The following is a 24143-nucleotide window of genomic DNA, read 5'->3' as shown; positions in this document are numbered from 1 at the left end:
GGTACGGAAATCTTATAAGAAGTCTGCCGGAGTTTCTCCTGACCCATTTATTAGGATCTCATGCTGACTCATTTATACTTCTCAGGTAAATAACCTCATCCTTGGTGCCAATATCAAGTGGCGCCAACAGAATGAATTAACGAAAAATACTAATGCAAAATAAAAGCCAATTTAATATCGAAGAGGCAACAGAAAACCCTAAATTGGCAACGTACGTAAGTTTGGAGATATCTCGTGAAATGTGTACGAAAACAGGGAAAAATTTACACTAAAATCGGTCGTATTTTTCACCCCCCTGCTTCTAAACGTTATTACGACAGAAATACTAATCATAAAAAATTTTAAATATGTGATTTAGTTTTGCTTAAAACTTTTAATAATAAGAAATTGGACGCTGTATTTAAAGGTCCGTATAAAATTATTGAGAGATTGGGAGTTAATAGTAAGGTTTTTGATTATGAGAAAGGTAGCAGTAAGATTGTACATAATAACGTACTTAAATTTTATTATTCAAATTAAATGTAGGGGAATTGCCGGCATAATACCTTTACATATACCAAAATACAATATACCATAAGTTCATTCATGTAAAATGTTACAATTAAAATTATTATATACTTATAAAAAAAAATAATAAAAAAAAATAAATATATAAATTAAAAAATAAAGTAAAATGGGAAAATCCAATGTTAATTCATTTAGACGTAAAAAAAATAATAAAACAAAAGAGTCATTTCAGAAGCAATATATACTATTTTAAGCCTATAATGGCAAAAAGAAAATGTAAAAAAAAGAAAAAAAAAGATGTCATATTTTTTTTCTCCTTCGAAAGGGGGAGGTGTAGCATAAGCATAAGCGTATGCACTTTGCAAAAACACCGATCAGTCAATAAAAGAACATCGAAGAGAACAGATGGCTTTTAATGTGGAACCTGCACACGACACTAGATAGGAAGAGTGGCATCTTCCATTTGTCTGTTGTGACCTTAATTTGGTAGAGTTGCTCTCCAGATCTGTTCCATTCGTCTTGCCATTCCAGAATAATTTTGATATGGATCGTAGTCTTCAGTTCGGTTATTGAAATGATATCAGGATCGCTTGATGGTCTTAGTTGGGTTCGTCTTTGAACCCAAGGAATTGGGAGTGGAGGAATGGGAGCAACTCTTATTTTTGTTAGATTGTATTTAGTGAGCAAGAGTTTAGTGTTAGTGAAGAATGAGTTCCTTCCCATATGAGTAAAAGATTGTTCTTCAATAGAATTAGAATAAAGGTTAAGTGGATGAGTAGTATTAGATCTTAATTTGAAATAGTAGTTAAGTGAGAGTTTTTCCCTAATCATATTAAGTGGCATGTGTCCTGCATCTACAATTGTGCTGTTTATTCTGCTTGTTACAAAGGCTCCTGTACATATCTTGAGTCCTTTATTATGAATAGGAATTAATTTATGTTTTGATGTTTTGGCCGCAAAAGTAAATACAGGAGCTGCATAATTTATTTTACCTAATACGACTGCATTGTGAACTGTGAGGAGGGAGTCACGATGAGCTCCCCAATTTACTCCTGCTAGAGACTTCAAAATATTTAAACTCTTATTTCCTGTAGATCTTGCCTTTTTAATATGCTCATGCCATTATAATTTTCGATCAAACTCTACTCCAAGAAAGCAAAAGGATTCCTTAAAAGTTATATTTCTACCTTCAATTCGAATTATTGGGTCAGAATGGGGTTTTCTTTTCCTGCAAAAATGAACTGCGGTTGTTTTTTCAGGGGAAATTTTAAACTCATGTCGAGTCATCCAATCATTAACTTGATTTATACTACTTTGAAGTTGATTATTTATATCGTCCATATCCGAACTTCTCATAAATAAGCAGATATCATCTGCATAAAGACTAATATTTATTGGGGACTCAATTTCATTCACTATATCATTTATAGCTAATAAAAACAATCTAACTGATAGAACGGATCCTTGCGGCACACCGTTTTCCAAAGGTCTCTTACTTGAGAGAAAATCTGCAATTTGGACTTGAAAAGTTCTATTGTTTTAAAAATCTCTAATAAAATTGAACATTTGTCCTCTGACGCCAATTTCTTTCACTTTATTTAGAATATGAAACCTCCAAGTGCGATCATATGCTTTCTCAAGATTTATAAAAAGTGCTGCCAAATGTTGTTTATTTTTAAAGGCTAATTGAATTTCATTTTGTTGTGGCTTGGTACCTTCGGGAAAGAAGAGGAATATAATATTTAATTATCCCGCGTTGTCGCCGAAGGGTTATGAGAGGTGGCCGGTCCAAACCAAACACTTGATTTAATTTTAATAAATTTTATTAGAGTGGAACTTCAACTTTTATTATAAGAAATGACTATAATGTACAGAGCGTCTTTACTGGATGAAGAACAAGGGAAGAATAATGAAAGAATGGCGGCCACTGGCATGATACTTCATTTAAGGGTGCCAGTGGTGTCAGCGGTGGTGCCCTCTAACACCTCCCCCTCCCTAAGGAGAGTATCGGACCGGAGGGCGGATACTCGCTCGGTCTCGAAGTCTAGAACGACGGCGCCTACGGTCCGTAGGCGAGCGCTGGTCGCAGGTTGGCTCATCAGAACTTGATTCCGGTTGATCTGGTGATGAGTTCTGATAAAGAGTCCACAATGGCAATTCATCGTCGGTCTCAGAACTGTCTGGAGGAGTGCTCTGAGAACTCTGGTCAGGATGAGACTGGTCGTGAGAACTGTTTTGGGAATTCTCATGACGAGGTCTCATTTGATTGATGTGAGCACGGATGATGCTTCCATTTGGCAAACGGACAGTGTAGATTACATGTCCTTTGGGCTCGATGATCTCTCCTGTGATCCATTTGAATTTCCCTCCAGGAAAATATTTTTTAACGTACACTCCCTCCTTCCTCCCAAAAACACGTCTCTTTGCACCGTGTTTAAGGTTAAACTGCTCCTCCATTTTGACATTTCGACTAGTAGAAACAGGTTCAGGTGCTGCGAGAAGGTCGAAAATTGTCCTAGGTCGTCTACCAAACATAATTTCGGCAGGAGATTTTCCATGGGGAACGTTGTCATTTGGATTGTTTCGGTATGTCGAGAGAAACTTTTGGAGAGCAACATCCACGGAGTCTTCATTGTCCATTTTCCGCAGCGCACGCTTGAGAGTGTCAACGAATCTCTCAGCTTGGCCGTTGCTACTGGGTGAGTACACACACGTCCTGATATGGTTGATGCCACCAGATTTGCAAAATTCGCTGAACTGTGTGCTTGTGAACTGTGTTCCGTTGTCGGAGACAAGTACTTCGGGCAAACCAAATCTTGAGAAAATTTCTTGAAGAATTTTGATTGTGTCTTGAGACGTTGTGGACTTCGTGCGGAATATCTCTGGCCATTTTGTCAGTGCGTCAATAACCAGAAGATAGTAACTTCCATTGACAGGTCCTGCATAGTCTACATGGACACGTTGCCATGGGCGTGTCGCAAGAGGCCATGAGAACAGCTGAGACTTCACGGGAGACTTGGCAGCAGCCGCACAATCATGACAATGACTCACAAGATGCTGGATGTCAGCATCCAATCCAGGCCAATATACGTAGCTTCTGGCAAGCGATTTCATTTTGTTGATTCCTGGATGAGCAGAGTGAAGCTGATTGAGGACTTTCTTGCGGTACTGGTCAGGAATGACAATTCTCTCGCGATAAAGTACACAGTTGTCAACCACGGACAATGAATCTCGAATCTGATAGTAGCGTGACACTTCAGTGGAGGAGATAGCTTTGGAAGAGTTGGGCCATCCTCCAACAATGTACTTGATAACTTGCTGTAGATTTGGGCATTTCTCGGTAGCTGAACGAATCATCTTGTGGCTCACTGGCAGGTGAGAAACGACTGAATTGATGATTGTGGAGTCCAACTGTTCATCGAGGTTGATTTCAGCAATGATGTACTCATCGTCTGGCTTCTGGTGATCAGCAATCAAGCGTGATAAGACATCAGCATGCCCAAAGTTCTGCGTCGAGGTATACTTTATGTCAAAGTGGTACCCGAGAAGAACTAATGCCCAACGTTGAAGTCTGTTGGCTGTATGCACGAGAATGCCTTTTTGAGATCCGAAAATACTCAGCAAGGGCTTGTGATCCGTGTACAGTGTGAATTTTCTCCCATAGATAAATCTATGAAACTTTTTCACAGCATAAATGAGAGCAAGTCCTTCTTTCTCTATTTGAGAATATCGCTTCTCAGTGTCCGTGAGTTTTCTCGAGGTGTGGTAAAAAGCTTTCAGCGATCCATCTGGGTATTGGTGATAAGCCACACCACCAATTGCATTTTGAGATGCGTCAGCAGCCACGAGAATTGGTAACTTCGGATCGTAGTGAGTGAGAAGCAGTGGTGATGAGAGAATCTCCTTGAATTTGTCAAAAGATTTTTGGCATTCAGCAGTCCACTGAAAACTTACTCCTTTCTTTTGCAGTGCATCCGTTGGGGCACGAAGATCGCTCATCGACTTGATAAACTTTCCCCAAAATTGAATAGCTCCCAAAAAGCTTCGAAGTTCTGGAAGATTCTTTGGTGCAGGCATGTCACGAATAGTGGAGATCTTCTCTGGATCGGGGCGTAATCCAGTCTCATCAACGATGACTCCCAAGAATTTGATGGTTGGAGAGAAAAATTTGCATTTTTCCATCCTCACGTGAAATCCGAATTCTTGCAGTCTCTGGAGAACCTTTTTGACTGTTGAAAGGTTTTCTTTTTCGGAATTGGTCGCCATACAAATGTCATCGAAGTAAACAATAACATTATCAATTCCGGCCAACATCTTTTCTACCAACTCTTGGAAAATACCAGGAGCACATCGAATACCTGGGGGAAGTCTGTGAAATTTGAACAAACCGCGAGTGGTGTGGATTGTCAGAATTTGGCTTGACTCCTCATCTACTGGTATTTGTAAATACGCGTCTGACAGATCGATGTGTGAGAAAACACGGGTGTTGGCAAATTTGGCAAATAGTTCATCTGGGCCGGGAATAGGGTAATTATGCGGTTCAACTACCTCATTGAAACCTGTGGAGTAGTCTCCGCAAATGCGTACTCGACCATTGGGCTTGCGAGCGGCTAAAACAGGGGCAGCCCAGGGGGAAAATTCCACTGGAGAAATGACACCGGTAGCCTGGGGGGAATTCTGTAACTCTTATGGCATTATTGTCACGCGTGAGTTCGAAAAATAAGAATGCCATAGGAGCTTTTTTTGTCATATCATATGAGTTCGAAAATGCGATTCAGTATACTGAATATACCGCGATAATTATATGTACCTAGTGATAGCATTTGTTTGTGAAAAAAAAAGACAAGTGAACATTAAAAATTACGGAATGGGTGCACTTTGCTTGTTGGTTGCTCTTATAAAAAGAATGAAAGGAAAAATGCAAAAGGAGATGAGGATGAGACAGAGGAAAAAGAAGCAAAAATTGCGGAAGGAGGACCCTTTCGAGTTGCCCGACATGGAATTCCGGAATCTATACCGATTCCCAAAACCTCTTTGCCGGGAAATTGTGAATGAAGTGGTCCCCTTCTTGAAGCCCCCAAAGAGGAGGACGGCGATCTCACAAGACCGGAAGGTGCTGGCTGCTCTTCGCTTCTTTGCCGTAGGTAATGCAAAGGAATTTCAAAAATTTTATTCAATTTATTTTAATCACTTTTTCTATTGTATATACACACATAATTATTTTTATTTTTAGGCTGCTATCAGAGGGCTATAGGCCAAGATATTAACGTCGCCATGTCCCAAGCAACGATGTCTATGGTAATTAATGAAGTAGCCCAAGTGATAGTACGACATCTTGCTCATAAATACATAAAATTTCCTGTAACGAGACAGGAAATTATAGAGAGCCAAAGGAAGTTTCAAGAAGCCCATGAACTCCCTGGAGTTATTGGTTGTGTTGATGGCACTCACGTGCATATAATATCTCCTGAGAAATTTAGAGAGCACGTTTATTATTCCGTAAGGAAGAGCTCACATACAAAAAATGTCCAAATCGTAAGATATACTATTATATACGTTATATTATATTTGATTTTTTCTATTAATATTAAAAGTTACTTCTAAATAATAAAGTCTAAAATTCTAAGAGCATATTTCTAACTGAAATACTTAGTGAGATAGTTTCTGTAAAATTAGAACTATCGATATTTAGTTAGAAATAATGTCTAAAAAAGTAAATCGTTTTTATGGTCTTTATGATTTCATTTTTTGGTATGTGACTCCGACCTGAAAATCCTGAATATCAATGCACGATACGGAGGAACAGCACACGATTCATATGTATGGAAAAATTCAGCACCACACCGATTTCTCAAAAATCGAGATCGTATGAGTGAAACTCCAAATGCCTGGCTCTTGGGTGACAGTGGATATAGCCAGCAGCTCCCATGGTTAATGACACCATTTATGTCCCCAGAAAATCCAGTGCAAGTACGATACAATATCAAACACAAAATCGCGAGATCAGTCGTAGAACGTTGTATTGGCGTTCTGAAAAGCAGGTTTCGATGTTTGTCTCATCAAAGAATATTGATGTACTCTCCAGAGGTTTCCGGGACAATCATTAACGCATGTGCCGTGCTCCATAATTTTTTAATTGATAAACATTTACCTCTTCCAACTCAGGAGGAAATCCGTATTGCTCGTGACGATGATGAAGAGGACAATGAGGAAGGAAGCAAAGATGAGGAAGGGAATAATATAGAAGATCATCAGGCAGACATTCGATCTCTTTTGTACAGAGCATTTTTGTATTTCTTTTGTACAGAGCAAGACTTCTCAGGGAAGAAATTGCAAATTCTTTGAATTAGAATATTTTTATTTCACTTCACTTACATTTTATAAGGTACTTCGATCACTGTGAATTCATAATACTTATTTGGATAAACAAGGAATTCATTGTTTTTCTTTTTTTTATGTCATCATTCGTAAGGTGGAATTATTAAATTAATTTCTCAATTGTTGCTGCAGAATGGCCAGTTTGGCCTTATACATTTCCATTTTCATGGAATGTTCCTCCGATGCTCTCTGTTCAGCCTTTTCCTCTCGCTTGCATCTCTGCATGTCCAAATCGAAGCGCTGTTCATCTATTTTTACCAGCTTATGGAGAAGTTCCATCTCTTCATCTATTTGCCTCTTCCTTCCAGTAACAGATTCTCCTTGCTGAATGCTTGAAATTCCCGAGCTGCTAGAGCTTCCATTTGATCCAGAAGTCGCAGATGAATCATTCGATCCATCATCCAAAGATGCACTTGTAGATGCTGCACTCGTAGTTGCTTCACTGGTAGATACTGCACTTGTAGATGGTTCAGAACAACTGGGAGTACTATTTGGAAACCCTAGTTCCTCAGTAGTTCCATCACCATCAATGCTATCTATTGTCACAATTGCAACAAGTTTTTGCTCGGGATCACTTAGGTATTCAATAAAGACACCATTCTGACCCGATGCCATCATTCGTTGCTTAATTGCAGTGTATTTTTTCTTAATTCGGATGCTGTAATTCAAATAAAACAAAATTAAAAACATAATTAATTTATTAATCATTATGAAAAAGAGAATTTTACCGCCAGTCTTCAAAAAACTTCTTCCATTGAGCTCCAGTTTTCCTTGCCGGACCATCTTTATTCAAGATCTCGGCGGCTTCATTCCACTTCATCATGAGTTTCTTATACCCTTCTGCCCCATCAAACCTAGGAAAAAAGAAAAAAATGATACAAATTTAAAGATTTTTTCACAACATACAAAATGTTAGGTTATACTCACTGATTCTTTCCAACCGGCAAGTTTTCCTCCAAATATGCCAATAAAAGTTTTTTTTGATCATCACCAGCTCTTTTTCCCGGAACAGGCGAAGCCTTAACACATCCTTTCCCGTTGATTTCAGACATTTTAATATCGTTTTCACGATTTTCTCAAAAACAAAACAATAGACACCGGTAAAAACATACACAAAATTTGAAAGATAGAGAAATTCACCACTGTCACTTCATTCACCACAGAGTAAAGCTTGCAAGGAAAGCTTTTTCGAACATCAGTGATTTTATAAAAATAATACCAGAAAAATAAATTATTTTATATAAAATTCTAATTAATATTTAGGAGACATTAAATAGCAAATGACTCAAAGATTATCAGCAGATTAGTGCTGAGTGATTTTCTTCGTATATTCTGCTATTTTAATGCACAGATATTTTCAGTGAAAAATGCATAGTTTTTTTTTGAAGCTCATAAATTATTGGAAAATTAAAATAAATCGTTGATTTTTTTTAATGAAAATCTCTTTACTTAAGTGATAGTTTACAAATATAGTCCGTCTTGGTCAAAAATTTGCCTTTTTGGTTTATAAAAATCATAGTCATTTGGACTGCCGGAAATCTCAAATAAGTGACTTTTGACATTGCCACGTGAGTTCAAAATGGCAATGCCACGGCTACAGAATAGAGCCCTGCGTATGGCTGCGCGCATGTAATGCGCGCAGCGCGCAAGCTGATTTTTCACGCCGCAGCAGCACAATTTTTTTTGTGCGCGCAGAATGCGCGCAGCAGCAAAAGTTTTCATGCGCGCAGCATTTAACTTTTATCATTATTTATATTTTTTACATTCTTTTTTCTTGAGGAAAAAGTCTGTCATTTGGAATAACTTTTGTTATTTTCATGTTATATTCAGAGTTTTAATACGTGAAATTACAAATATATTACTATAATTCAAATTTGAGTAATGCTATGACTAAAATTGGACGAAAATAGTGGAAAGTGACCATACTATGGAATGAAGTCTAAGATTTGCAATCCTTTCATGATTTACACACAAATCAAAGCTATTTTCTACTACAGCAAAAAATGTCTTGCTTATTAGGTTCATAAACCTACCACAAGCAATTCTTGGAAAACCTTAGATTTTCCTCAGGAGGATAATAAAAATTCCGTGACGATTTTTATAACATAATGGTTGGGTGAGGTCACAACCTTATTCATACCACAATTTAAGTGAATTGAAACGGTACTCAAGAAAAAACTGGTTTGCGAAATCTTCGTTTTTTTTTCCTTTTTGTTTTTTACGCTTTTGTATTTCCCAGTTTCTCTTTTAAATCTTTATCTTGGGTAATTTTTGTTTTTTGGAAATCTTGTCTTTCATATATTTTAAACAAGCATATTTTATTAAATTAAATAATGAAATCACATTGTTTTTTTTTTTAAGATTTTAGTTTTGTACTTCAGGGCAACGGGAAATTTACTGTTTTGGGAAATTATCAGTATCATCTATCGGGGTAAAAGGAAATTTTCTGTGTTTTGGGAAATTTTTAGTTACGTCCTTTGGGGCAAAGGGAAATTTTCTGTGTTCTGGGATTTTTTTAGTTTCGTCCTTTGGGGTAAAGGGAAATTCTTTGTGTTTTGCGAAGTTTTTAATTTCGTCCTTTGGGGCAAAGGGAAATTTTCTGAGAAAATGGAAATTTTTGGAAAGTTATAAAATATAATTGAGCAAAATGTATGACACACAAAATTTCCGATAATTATGGAAAATATATGAAAAACAAGATTTCCAAAGACAAAGTTTCCAAAAAAACAAAGATTACCAAAGACAAAGATTCCAAAGACAAACTGCGAAAAACAAAAATGTAAAAAACAAAATAGAAAAAACAAAGATTCCGCAAACCGACTCCTTCTTTGCAAATTTTATTGTGGAAAACACGGACGATATTTTATACATGAATAACGCAAAATCTCGTTTAATAATTTTTAAACTGTACGTTAGTTATTATCGTTATTAATGAGGAAAATTGGATGAGAAATGCATTAAAGTGTCTGAAAATCTTTAAAGTCGATTTTCTCGGAAACTATGAGAGATAGAGGCCTCATACTTTACACCCTATTAGAGCCTCTTTTAGACTCAAGGTGTGCTAAATTTCACATTATGTCAAAAATGCATTAAAGCGACTAAAAATTTTTAAGGTCGATTATCTCGGAAACTATGAGAGATAGAGGCCTCAAACTTTGCATTCGTTTAGAACTTTGTTTAGGCTTGAGATATTCCAAATTTCAATTGAAAATGGGGTAATTGAATAAGAAACTATCAAAAATGTCTGAAAAGCTTTGAAGTTGATTATCGCGGAAACGAGATCAGGAATCTTTGCTTTTTCTATTTTGTTTTTTACACATCAGAGTTTGTCTTTGAAATCTTTGCATTCGGTATATTTTGTTTTTTTTGGAAACTTTGTCTTTGGAAATCTTGTCTTTCATACATTTTATTTTGTGCAAGTATCGGAAATTTTGTCTGTCATACATTTTGCATAAGTATATTTTATAACTTCCCTTTTTAAAATTTCTTTTTTCTCAGAATACTTACCTTTGCCCCAACGACGATACTGATAACTTCCCAAAACGCATTTCCCTTTGCCGCAAAGGACAAAACTAAAAACTTCCCAAAACAGAAAATTTCACTTTGCCTCAAAGGACGAAAAAAAACTTCAAAAACCGTTGTAATTTAATTATTTTATTCAATAAAATATACTAGTGTAAAATGTATGAAAGACAATATTTCCAAAGACAAAGTTTCCAAAAAACAAAGATTACCGAAAACAGATTCCAAAGACAAATTCTAAAAACAAAAAAAAACAAAATGGAATAAAAAAACAAAGATTCCGCAAACTCTTGGAAACTATCAGAGATAGAGGCGTCATGCTTTACACCCTATTAAAGTCTTCTTTAGGCTCAAGATCTGCGAAATTTCACTTGAAAATTAAGAAAATTACTGCTCATTTTTAATTTTTTACTGACAACTTTTTATTTTTTATTGTCCATTTTTTAATTTTCTGACCATATTTTATTTTTTACTGCTCATTTTTAATTTTTGCTAAACAATATTTTTACTATTTTCAATTTTTTGTTGACCACTTCTTGTTTTTTATTGAACTTTTCACTGACCATTTTATTTTCTCAGAGAATTCAGTAGGTTTTTCGTTCAACAAATTCACGTATTTCCTAAATTTTACTTCATATATACAAAATTAATAAAAATAAAATCCTTAATATAGACGAATTTTATGTATGAAAATAGCAACAATTTTTTAAATGAATTTTATACATAGTTTAGAATATAATTGAAAATCAAAACATTATCGTTGTGATAATTATTATAGCCTTTTTCTTAACAATTCCTCTTGTATTACAAAATAATAGCAGTACGACCATTAATGTGTAAGGTTCCCGTCTTAAATATTTATTGTTTTTCCTCAGTATTTGTGAGATATTTTAATTTTATAGATTGATGATTTTGGTATATTTTTGTGGATGTTTTTGGTTTTTAAAGATTTTCAACACAGGATACTGGTCAAAATAGGCCTAAAGGCCTAAGACCTTGGAAAGGGGGGACAGGTAAGGGGGGAAACAAAAAAAAAACAAAAACAAAATAATAGGTGAGATTGTTAAGAATCTCACCTAATATAATCATTGTAATATATTTTGGAAAAAGTTGACTAATATAGTCATTACCACAATATAAAGAAAATTTTCTTAGATTCGTTTATATTTATTAAACAACTTATTAAAAAATCACACTTTAATAAAATTTATTGAGAGAATGACATTTTTGAGAAGTACTTTAGACCTTGAAAAATACAATCAAGGAATGTGTCAAGATATTGGCATGTTATACACGAAATAACGTAGTAATAATTTTAATAGGCCTATTTTGCATTGTACCACATTGCTACAAGATTTAAGACTTGAATAATTTGCAGTAGTTTTCGAAAAAATAAAAAATAAAAAAGATTTTAGTTTACACCGTTTCTTCATAGTGATTCTTTTCCAAACGTACGACATTTTTGGGACAGGAATATTTCTCAAACTTACGATTTTTTTTTTGGAACAGGGGGAGTATGATATTAACATCGCTGTATTATTATAAAAGAAAGGGATACCATGAAATGAATAGTAATAAATCCAGGCTAATGTCAGATAGAAATCCGGCTTATGCCGAGAGACAACTTAGTGGGAAACTGGTGGGAATGTAGTCTAATCAATATTTTGATTATAATTACGTTAAGTTGTCTCTCTGCTTAAGCCGTAGGAATGTCCAGCACATAAGACAGAACGATGAATATTTTATTAAATTTTGGTAAGTAAGTATAAAATTTTAACCGTAAAAAACAAATAAAAAATAACGCCAATTTTAATCTTTAGAAGAAATTAAATCATTATGAGAATTTTAGTATAAAGAATATAACTGAATTTTATTGTTTCAACAATTACCTTATATTGTAATTGATTAAAATGAGACTAATTTTTAAAACATTCAAGTTTAGTACGACTTCAAGAGAGTCAACAAATTTGTGTTGTATATACCTGCTTAAGTTATTAATTGTTGTAATTACTACTTCACTAGTAAAAAATTGTCTCTAATTCTTACCAAACAAAAGTACTTTAAAAGTTTTATATTAAACCTGGAATTTTATATATTTTTTCATGGTGTTTAAAACTTTGATCAAACTTTTTTCTTATTGAATGAAATGTAAAGACCTGGGCTAATATTTTTGACTTAAGTGTGAAACAAAAATCAAAATTCAAAAGTTTTTTATATTATTTATTATATTGTTAATATGTCACATCTATTGTGTGAAGAATGTCTAACAGGGAAAGAAATTACATACGTTTTTCAGTGAACCGGGAACTAGATTTTCATTGCCTTTTATTATCTTTTTCAATCTCTAGAAAAACAATATTTTCATTAAAAAACAGCTTGCGCGTAAAAAAAATCTTTGCGCGCAAAAAAAATCTTGCGCGCAAAAACTGAATTTTGCGCGCAAAAGTTGAAAAATTTTTTTGCGCGCTTACGCGCGCAAATTGCCCACCCCCTCTGCGCGCACGCAGCAAGACCTTTCCGTGCGCAGGGCTCTACTACAGAATCGCATTTTCGAAAAGCTCTCCTGAGATTCCCACGCCATTTGTCATATGGCATTGCCAGAGCGTAACAGAATTCCCCTCCTGGAGTCTCTGAAGCTCCTCATCAACAAGCTCACGTGCATGAAAGGCAACTTCTCGTTTCGGGCGAAGAATTGGGGTAGCACCTACCTTCAGATGAATATTTGCGGTAAACTTGGTGCACATGCCAAGCTCTTCGTTGAAGACAGTGGGAAAAGAGCTTTGAAGTTCCTTCACAGCTGCTTCCGGATCGAATTTCTGCTTCACTGAATTGCAAAATGCTGATGGAGCTACATTCCACAACTCAAATGTGTTGATCCATTCGATTCCAAATAAATCTGAGTGGGCGGTTTCAGAAACAAATCCACGACATTGCTTCTATTCGCCTCGGAAAAACACCTTGCAGGAAATCTCGCCTGAGATTCTCATCGGGTTAGTTTGTGCATCTTTCAAACCAATGTCGGGTGTTTTTAAATGTGGCTTGCCCAGTTTCTTTCAGGTATCAATGGTGATGATCGTGACGTCAGCAGCAGTGTCGTACTGAAGCTCAATTGGGATTCCATTGACACGAGGGGTGACAAATTTCCTGCTCATGATCTGGTCAGAAACAGAATTGACAGAGAAGATGGCGTTTGCGTTTCCAGTCTTCTTTTTCTGGGTCTTATAGCTCGTGTTGTTCTTCTTTGACGTCTCTGTGGGCCTTTTTGGTGGACAATAAGAGGTCTTATGTCCGACTTCATTACACTCAGAACAAACTGTGTTTTTGTGGGGGCAATCACGTGAGTAGTGCATTTCTCCACATAGAAAACACGGGCGAGGCGGCTTTCCTTTTTGACCAGAGTTAGCAGACGTCTTTCCTTTGGATTTGGGGGGCTCCTTCTTGACGAATTTCACCTCCTGTGTAACTCCTTGGCGTGAGTCTACCTTCACATTGGCCAGGCGTCGCGCCTCATCAGTGAGAAATTCGAGATTGATCTTCTCAGAGGGTTCTGTCTCGAGTTTGCTCAGAAGCTGCTCACGAATGTAAACATCTTTCTCGCTCTGTAGGCTGAGCACGAAGATTAAGGCTTTGAAATGATCTGGAGAGCAGGAGCTCAACAGAAAATTCTCACAGTGTCGGTTGACAATTCCAGCATGTGTAGTGTAATCGTCCAGGTCATTTTTCACAATTTGAAGACATTTCCTTCGCTGGCAAAAGAGTGACTCACCACGGCCGAAGAATTTTGTCAAATACTTCACAGTATCGTCAAAAGAAATTTCAGCTGGGTTTTTGGGCAAGACATTGCTGGCATATTTCTCATATGCTGAAGCGTCGAGACGCCTGAGCAACAAACGGACTCTAGCTGACTCGCTCAATCCCTTTCCATCTTCCAGAAATGTGTCCCGATAGCGATTGTACCATGACTCGAAAGTCAATTCGCTGTCCGGATTGTGGGTAAATGGGGTAATTGACCTTGCCAAGATATCGATGGTGATTTCGTTGGAGCCCTGATGCCCTTGTCTCTCTACTTTGAGTGCCTTGAGTTCAGTAGTCATCGTCAAAATTGCCTGAAGAAGCTCTTTATTGATGGTAGCATCTGCCATTGCGAAGTGAGGTTAGATAGCGAGCTTTCCGGAAAAAAAAATTTTCGAGATGTGCGCAATTTGCTTCGAAAACCAAGATGGCGGAACGCGTGAAATTGCAATTTCTGCTTTCGCTGAGATTCTGTAGATCTAGCGCGTGAGAATCACCTCAGGAATTCGCTCCACGTCCTCAGGCTAGAATTCCACGTCCTTAGCTAGAATTCCTTGTCCTCGGGGCCAAAATGTTGTGGCTTGGTACCTTTGGGAAAGAAGAGGAATATAATATTTAATTATCCCACGTTGTCGCCAGAATGTTGTGGCTTGGTACCTTCGGGAAAGAAGAGGAATATAATATTTAATTATCCCACGTTGTCGCCGAAGGGTTATGAGAGGTGGCCGGTCCAAACCAAACATTTGATTTAATTTTAATAAATTTTATTAGAGTGGAACTTCAACTTTTATTATAAGAAATAACTGTAATGTACAGAGCGTCTTTACTGGATGAAGAACAAGGGAAGAATAATGAAAGAATGGCGGCCACTGGCATGATACTTCATTTAGGGGTGCCAGTGGTGTCAGCGGTGGTGCCCTCTAACAATTTTATAGGAATATAATTCCATCAAGTGTGGAATTGTTTTTCCTAAATCCAAATTGGCGATTATCAAGGGAGAGATTTTCTTCAAGATACCATTCCAAACGTTTACAAACCATTTTTTCCATGAGTTTGCAAAGACAACTTGTCAAAGATATTGGGCAGTAACTTGATAGAGAAGTTTTAGGTTTGTCTTTTTTAGGGATTGGAACAACAATCGCATTATGCCATTCAGTTGGAAGCACTCCTTTAGTCCACGAATTATTGTAAAATTCAAGAAGATAAATTTTATCTTCATTTGAGATATTTTTAAGCATATCTTAATGGACTTTGTCGCTACCTGGGGAGGAGCCCTTACATGTCTTAAGGGCTTCTTCAAATTCAAAAAGTATAAAAGTTTGATTATAAGGATCATCAGTCAAATCCTGTTTATCATGAGGAGAAAGTTCAATTTTGTTCTTAAAATTAAAGAATTCCTGATTATATTGACTATTACTAGAAAATTCTTGAAAATGATCGGCTAAACACTCAGCTACCTCATTTATATTAGTTATTTCTTCTTTATTATGTATCAGATAATTAATGGAAGGGAGGGTAGTGCATCCTTTAATTTTTTTTAATTTTGCTCCAAATAACCTTAGCTGGGGTTTTGGGATTAATTGTTTTAATATAGTTTTCCCATGTAGTTTTCTTTGATTGTTTGATCAACCATCGCACCTTCGCATCAGCTTTTTTATATTCAATATGTTTTTGGACTGTATATGATGCTTTTAGATTTTTCCTTAACGTTTTTCGTTTTTGGATCATATCATGAATTTCACTGTTCCACCATGGAACAGGTGGTCTTTTATATATTCCAGAAGTTTTTGGAATATATCTCTTAGCTTGGGAAATTAGGGTATCAACAATATAGGTATTGTGATCCTCAACATTTTCAAAGTTACCAATAAACGATACATTTCTGAACTTTTCCCAGTCCGCCTTATTGATTTTCCACTTCATTTTACATTTGTTAATTTCTAGAAAACGTGTATATTCAATCAATAGGGGGTGATGATCGCTTCCACAAAGATCATCATGTACAGTCCAGCTAAATAGATTAGCGATGTTGGAAGATGCTAAAGTTAAGTCAGTGACAGATTCGCTACCATATGCAAAACTAAAGTGGGTTGGAGCACCACTATTAAGTAAAATTAAATTATTATTATCTAGGAAATCTTCAACAACTTTTCCTTTACTATTAGGATGCTTGCAATTATAATCCCATAGTGAGCTATGAGCATTAAAATCCCCTACGATCAAAAAAGGAGAAGGAAGCTGCTGTAAAATTTGATTAAGTTGGGATAATTCAATATATTCATTGGGTGGGAGGTAAATATTGCAAATGGTTAGTTTGAGAGGATGAAGTATTTTGACAGCAACAGCCTGGAGATTGGTGTTCAGATCAACTGCTTCAGAATATATGGATTTGTCCACCAAAGTAATTACTCCTCCTTTGGCTCTTTCATCCACAATAGACACTTCATCTTTCCTGTAACTAGAAAAACTTTTTAATTCAAAGTTTTGGTTAAATTTTAGATGAGTTTCTTGTATACATAGAATTTTAGGATTAAAACTATTTATTAAATTTTGAATTTCATGTAAATTATTTTTAATTCCATTTGCATTAAACTGTATGAGATTAAAAATGTTATTTAATGTTTGAGTGTTAATGATGTGCGATTAATTAAATCGCTATAGTTCAAATTTGGTTCAAAAGTTTGTGTTGTATTATTTGTGAAATATGATCCTTGTGGATTGTGTACATTTTCAGTCCCCTCACCACACCTCTCCGGCGAGAGGGGTGGGAGGGGAGAATTTTCATTTGTGTTTATATTAATTAGTCAATCAGAAATAGATTCATTATCCATTTCGCCACTCAATGGGAAAATGGCAGAGGTATATGACATATCGTCATCTTCCTCATTGAGCAATGCTAATGCATTGCGAATGACTTCTGATGTGTTATCATTAGAAAGTATATCATTTGTTGTTGCGATTAAATGTTTTTGTTCATACTGGTTAAGCATCATCTTATTTTGATCAAAAGATGGATATGCTTGCTGAATTTGATTTGTCTGAGAAGCATTTGCAGCAATAGTGTAGGCTGTATGCAAAATATTTTGTGATTGTGTGGTGTGTGTGTCAGTTGGTGTATCAGCAGCATGAGTGTAGGCTGCATTGGGATTTTGATTGTGTGCTTGTTTGGGAGTGATGTTGGATGCGTATGCAGAATGAGAGTAGTCTGCGTTCTGCAATCCGTGTGATGTCATGTTTTTAGCACTGTCATGCTTATGTGATGCACTTGCAGCAGGCAAGTAGCTTGCTCCTGGCATGGGGGAAGCATTTGCTTGATTGGATGTCTGTGTTTGTGTAAATGATTGGTTTTGTTCTGTGACGATAGGAAGATTAGTATTGCAATGAATTGAGTTATTATTGTTAATTCCCCTATCTGTATTTTCATTCTTTTGAACTGAATTACCTGAGATACCTTTCTTTGCTTTACTCACGGTTTTCTGGATTGCTCCTTGCAAGCTAGTCCTTTGCTGTTTGACTTTCTTTACCTCTTGGTTGCCTTGTCCCTGAATTGATTGTGGAGCTGATCGCTTGGTTGATGTCTCGGCTTGTGTTGGGTTTCTGATTGAAATTGGAAGATGTGCTTCTGGATTCACCGGTTTCACATGGACTTCAATTTCTTGTCTTGTTGTGTTCTTGTTCTTCCTTCTTCCGAGTTCTGGAAAATCTTCATCATAATTGTCTGCAAGGATGGAGTACCTATTGCTGGCAGCAATGTTTAGGAACTGGTTCTGATTTTTTCGAGGTCTTGGATAAGCATAGTTTGCTTCGTTTCGGCTTAGATTGTGGAATGTCATCGCCTAACGTATATTCTTCTGTCGTGCTCTCTCACTACAGTTAACATAATCAGATGGATGATCTGATCCGCATGGGACACATTTTTGTGATTCTTCACATCGAATTCCCGAATGGTTATTGGAGCAATTTTTGCAAATTCTCTCCTCACTCCTGCAGAGTGAATTCCAATGTCCAAATCTCCAGCAAATTCCACATTGAAGAAGTTTTGGCATATGTGGCTCACATTCAAGTCGAACCATGTTGATGAATACGTATTTCGGGATTTGTGTTCCCTCAAAGAAGACTTTGATCCGGTTTGTATCCACCTCTTTCATTTCTCCGTCGATTTTTTCTCTGCGTGTAACTCTTTGCACACGGTTAATCTCCACTTGTCGTGCATCCATGTGTTTGTGGATGTATTCGGCGGTATACTCCTTATCAATATCAAAAATGATACCACAGCTGGTTACAAAGTAGTGGGGGATGTACGCCACCAAACCAGTCTCTTTAATCTCCTCATTTCCGGTGATGTGATTTGCAACTACATGGCTGCGGCAATGAATAATTGCAGTTTTTCTTCCAACTTTCACGATTTCAATAATTTCATTGCTATTATACAATGAGCTGATGATGTCTCCAATCTTCATATTATTAATGTTTGTTTTATCTATCACCATGACGCTAGAACCATTGTATTTCACATTAGGTTTGTACTTGCACGTGGCGTACAACCTTACAGTCACTCCTGCCCCACCTGGGGGAGGACTATTTTCACTCATTTTAGTTCAAGAAATCAACTAATTAGTTCTTTTAAATAAGCTTTGGAAAATGTACACTAAATCAAAAGGAAAGCACTACACCTCTACCTCACAAAAGCCTAATTTGACCTCTTAACAATAAACGATGTTGATAGTTCGAGAGTTCAAATGCGACTGGACTAATTATTTTATTTTTAACTTTTTGTGACAATCGGGTTCTGAAAACAAATTTTACTAACTTTGTCTTTTCTGTAGCATTTCGGCAATCATCGGTAATTAGTTCAACTAATTCAATAAAATTCGATAGTTTATCGATTGAGACATCATATTCAGGAATGACTTTTATTGCCGAAATTACATTAAATTCTGTCATTTTTGTTTGTTCAAGATGTCCTGGTAATAGGGAAATTTTATCTTCTTCTTCATCTTCTTCAGATATTAAATCATTTTCTTCATCAGCATCAGTTCCAGCAGGTTTAATTTTAATATTTTTTACTAATAAAGCAGCAATTTTAAAATCTTTTTCAAACTCTAATGCTTCAAAATTTAATTTTAATTTTTCGGTTTCACTTGCACTTGCTAATTTATTATTATACTCTGTTATATATTTACTTTTCAAATCCTCTAACTTATTTTTCTTTAATTGCACATAATCCGTACTAAACTCTCTGTTTGGCCCATTTTTCTTTAAATTTGCAATAATTCTCTTTAATTCTTGATGAAACATTTAAATTTTACTTAAATTTCTGACCTATATTTATCAAATTTCTTTGTTGTTTATTATTGTTATGTGCAAAGTAAAGAAATCATGAAGACAAAAAAAAAATTCTACATGAGTAAAATGCATGAAAGCGTCTCAGCTTACGGTTGAACTCCCCGCAGCCAAAGTCCACCGGTCGCTGCGTGCCTTGACGTCAATCGATCGAGTTGAGGTGCTGATTATACAAAAACTGCATTTTCAAAAACTGCGTCGAAGTTTACTGCTGAGGACTGCATTTTCCGTCCGTCTGGTGTTTTCCCACTTAACGAATTTTAGTTTTTGTGCTTTTACAATATTCAATTTTTCCGGTTAATTTACGAATTTATTTTGGTGTTTTTTTAACGGTTTTTTTTGGTCTCTGTCATTTTTTTTCTGAATTTTCCACATAGAATTCCATTTACACCACACTTGGAACTTGAGGGCTAATTTCTCTCTACAAATGTCGATTTATCTTTCCGTTAATGATTTCCATAATTAAAACTGCAAAACCACTGTGTAGTGTATTTAGTACAGAGTACTATATCACAAAGGGACAGATAATCCTAACCGGCTTATGTAGGTGAGATTCTTAACGTGAGCTAACTCGGAGTGCATGCAAATTCGATTTGATGCTGAAGTAGGGAGACGCCATTCAGTTATCTTGAATCAAATTCGTGAAATTATACAAGTTTTGTATTTGAACCAAAATGTCAAGGATTTGGATGAACTGACAGAAAAGTGATATATGGGTGAAATGTAGACCAGAATGTTCTCTATAATTTTGCCGTAGAACTTGAACTCATCGATTACTCAGAAGCCAAGATAAGCGAGGTTTTTTGTCTCTTAACTCGTTTTTTCATCCAGAGTGCCCCAAAAAGTCATTTGTTGAACTTCAACTATATCAAAGAATTGTTGTATTTTGTGGGACTTTCCATTTAAACCCCTATTTTAAGTGTCTCGGTGGAGTAGAGGCAGTCAAATTGGCATCTGAGTGATTTCAAAGCGTTATTATTGGAAAAATCATTTTTTTCACACTTAAACGGCAAAATCGGAGTGATAGCGTAGTCTGAGCGGAAAATGATGTATGGACGAAATGTAGAGACAAATGTCCTCTACAATTATGTCGAAGTAATCATCAAAATGGGTTTAGCGACAGTCGAGATAATTGAGGTTATGTGATATTGAAATTGGTTTTTCGACTGTGGCGCCACTGATGTTGGTCCCACGAAGTTCAAATATTCTAGAAAGTTGTAGCATTTGGTGAGATCTTTCGTTTAAGCCCTCATTCATCAAAATCGGTCACATGGAACCGGAGATATGATTTTTTGAATTTTGTGAACTTTGACCCCTCATATCTCCGGTTCTATTGAAACCACAGCGCGCATACGCACCATTTTGGAAACGTCCTAGACTGGACTACAACATACTAAAATTTCATTAACTTGCACAATGCCGTTTTTGAGAAAAGTGACTTTGAATTTCGATGAATTTTGACGCTATCACAGCGCCACCTGTGGTGACTTTTTGAACTTCCATCTGAAAGTTCTCATCGAGACGAAACCAAAAAGGTAAAATTTACGTTGCTATGTTAGTTAGAACCGGAGATAGAGGCCGGTCAATGTTCGAACTTTGACCCCTTATAGCTCGGGTCAGGGGTTATGAATCGACTTAAGGTTTTTTTTGTTTGATAGGTATAATCAACGGCTACAACATACTGAATTTTCAGCCCGATGCACAATGGAATTTTTGAGTTATTTAACTTTTAAGATTTAAAAATTTTCTTTTTAAAAAAAGCGCCCCTAGCGGTGGTTTTATGAACTTGCGATGTTAGAAGGGGAAGTAGCATTTCACGAGAGCTTTCCAAAATGCCCTCACTTTTTAAATTCTGACAATTAGAACCGGAGTTATGGTCATTTTAAGAAATTTTTTTTGGACCCTTATAGCTCGGGTCAGGGGGGTCGGGAGACCTTAAGTTTGGTATTGATGGAAAGCTCTAAGGCCCAGCTATAACATACTAAAATTTGAGTCCGCTGAATGCCATAGGGGCGGAGCTATTGAGAAAACAAAAAAAGGGGGGTCTTCAAAATGGCGGAAGGAGGGGTGGGGGGTGGGGGGTCTATGCACCAAGTTGCAATTTCACCCGATATATAACCTTTGCCGAAAACCGCAAGTCGATATCTTTTTTAGTTTAGGAGCTATTAAGCTCCAAAGAGCGGCCGGCCGGCCGGCCGGGAACGTAACTTAGCCACATATATATTCGGAATCAGGAAGTGGCGAAACACATTTTGGCTAAATTTGAGGTCGATCGGACGACATGAAATTTTGTTAGGATTATAGTAGGTGAGATTGTTAAGAATCTCACCTAATAAGAGAGAGACAACTAGATAGTACTTCCGCGTAATCTTGTGTATATAAGTCTGAAAATAAAGAGGAAGTGCCTGTTAGACACCAATCGTCAATCAAAGAGAAGTCAAGTCAATAAAGTCTAAAGTCACTAAAGTCTGTCTTTTAATATTGGCACTTTAGTGGCGACGAGTGATTAAAAGTAAAGTTAGTCAGTGCATAGTCAGTGCAGAAAAACACAAGTAGTGAAGCAAAAATGCCTTTGGGTGAGCCAAAACTCTCGTTTTCGGGGTCCTCACCACACGTGCAAAGTGCTTCGAACACGAGGTCTGGTGGATTCATTGGAAGCATGTCCGAGTACACACCTGGGACAAATTTCAAGTATTACAAGGATCGGGTAATACAATTCTTCCTTGCCAATGACATCGAGGAGTCAAAGAAGGTGCCTACGTTCTTAGCATGCGTGGGAGATGAAATCTACGACACGTGCACGTCTTTGTGCGCACCACATCTGCCCAGCACTAAGAAATTTGATGAGCTTATGGCACTTTTGGAAAATCACTACGCCAAGAAAGTCAACAAAAGAGCGCAGCGGTTCCAATTTTTCAAGGAAAAACAACAAGAAGGCCAGTCAATTAGTGAGTACCTTCTTACCTTGAAAACTCTAGCAGCCACGTGTGAATTCGGGGATTACATTCCTGACACAAATCAAGCCAAAGGAAAGTTACAGAAGCTCGCATTAGAAGATGTGCTGGCTGATCAGCTGATTTGTGGTCTCCGGAATGAAGCCATTCAAAAAAAATTGCTAGCGGATGATACAAAATCATTGCAAAAGTGCTGTGAGATGGCATTAAGCATGGAGATGAGTGCTAGAGAGCAACAACTATTGAAACCTGGTTCAACCAACACCAGTGTGAATAAAATTTCGGATAATCACCAGAAGAGAGGAGAGAGTCGTGGAAGATCTAAGCATCGCAGTCAGTCACATGGTCGAAAGTGGTCAAAATCACGGAATCAATCGAAGGAGAATGTGTGCAAACGGTGTGGTCGTGAAAATCCTAACCATCATCCCTCCAAGTGTCCAGCAATGCAGTGGGAGTGTTTTGTGTGTGGAAAAAAAGGTCACACATCCCAAGTCTGCCGTTTTCGCAACAAAAAATCATCAGATCAACGGGAAGATCGTGGGAGAGTTGGGAGGATCAATGCAATTAGTTGCATGCAATCGTCGAAGCAACCATCACAACCACTCTACTGGGACGTCAAGATGGGGCCACATGTAGTCAAGTTCGAGGTGGATGGAGTCTTCAGGAGTTCCAGCGGATCTTCAGTAGTGTTAAGTATAAATTTTCTAAAATGACTTCGTTGTCTCTTTCTACATTTACAGACCAGCGCATTAGAATGATAGGATCATTTAACGCAGACGTGGAGATTGGAGGTTTGGAGTTTGGACCACTTGAAATAATCGTGGTTAATACAGGAAAGCCCTTTACAGCATTATTGGGGCGTTCGTGGTTAGATGTTGTATCTCCGAGCTGGAGGGAGTCCCTATTTCCGCGTAAGAATCTTTCTATTGTCGCCAAAGTTGGTACTAAACAGGTCTGTGCCCAAAATGATGACTCAATCCTTTGCGAAATTCGCGAAAAATTCCCTTTTGTGATCTCTAACGATTTCAATCAAACCATTCAAGATTTTAAAGCAACCATTTTGCTTGAAGATTGTCAGCCCATTTTCCACAAAGCCTATACAGTCCCGTACAGGTCTCGCGAAAAAGTTGAACGGGAATTAGACAGATTAGTGGAAACCAAAATTTTAACTCCGGTTAAGACAAGTAAATGGGCATCACCTATCGTCATTGTCCCTAAGCCTGATGGTAGTGTCCGAGTCTGCATGGATGCAAAAATTACCATTAATAAACACCTTAAAACGGAACATTATCCTCTACCCCATGTCGATGATATTTTTGCAAGGTTAGCTAACAGTAAATATTTTTGCGTCATTGATCTAAAGAATGCTTACTTGCAGTTAGAAGTCGAAGAGAATTCACAGGAATTTTTAACGGTGAACACACATAAAGGTCTATTTCGCTATAATAGACTTCCTTTCGGTGTAGCCTCAGCACCCGCGATTTTTCAATCAGTGATTGATCAAGTTTTACAGGGTATAGAGGGATGTGTCGCCTATTTGGACGACATAATTGTAGGTCATTCTACACAAGAGGGATGTCGTAAAAAATTATGCGAAGTATTATCCAGACTCAACAAATATAAAATTTCGATAAATATCGACAAGTG

At 36.9% G+C, this 24143-nt stretch overlaps 2 protein-coding genes across 2 annotated transcripts; both read right to left on the bottom strand.

Annotated features, from left to right (window-relative positions):
• Window positions 1-2502: 2502 nt before the first annotated feature.
• LOC129808551 (uncharacterized protein K02A2.6-like) lies at window positions 2503-4821 on the bottom strand. The gene has a single exon (XM_055858330.1). It carries the CDS (start codon window positions 4819-4821, stop codon window positions 2503-2505), a length of 2319 nt encoding a protein of 772 aa, XP_055714305.1.
• Window positions 4822-13460: 8639 nt separating this feature from the next.
• LOC129808550 (uncharacterized protein K02A2.6-like) lies at window positions 13461-14549 on the bottom strand. Its single transcript, XM_055858329.1, has one exon. It carries the CDS (start codon window positions 14547-14549, stop codon window positions 13461-13463), a length of 1089 nt encoding a protein of 362 aa, XP_055714304.1.
• Between the last annotated feature and the right edge of the window lie 9594 nt (window positions 14550-24143).

Source organism: Phlebotomus papatasi, chromosome 4, assembly GCF_024763615.1.
Source record: "Phlebotomus papatasi isolate M1 chromosome 4, Ppap_2.1, whole genome shotgun sequence".
NCBI classification, from domain to species: Eukaryota; Metazoa; Arthropoda; class Insecta; order Diptera; family Psychodidae; genus Phlebotomus; species Phlebotomus papatasi.
Note: the sequence above shows the minus strand (reverse complement) of the source record. Positions and strands in the feature narration are given on the sequence as shown.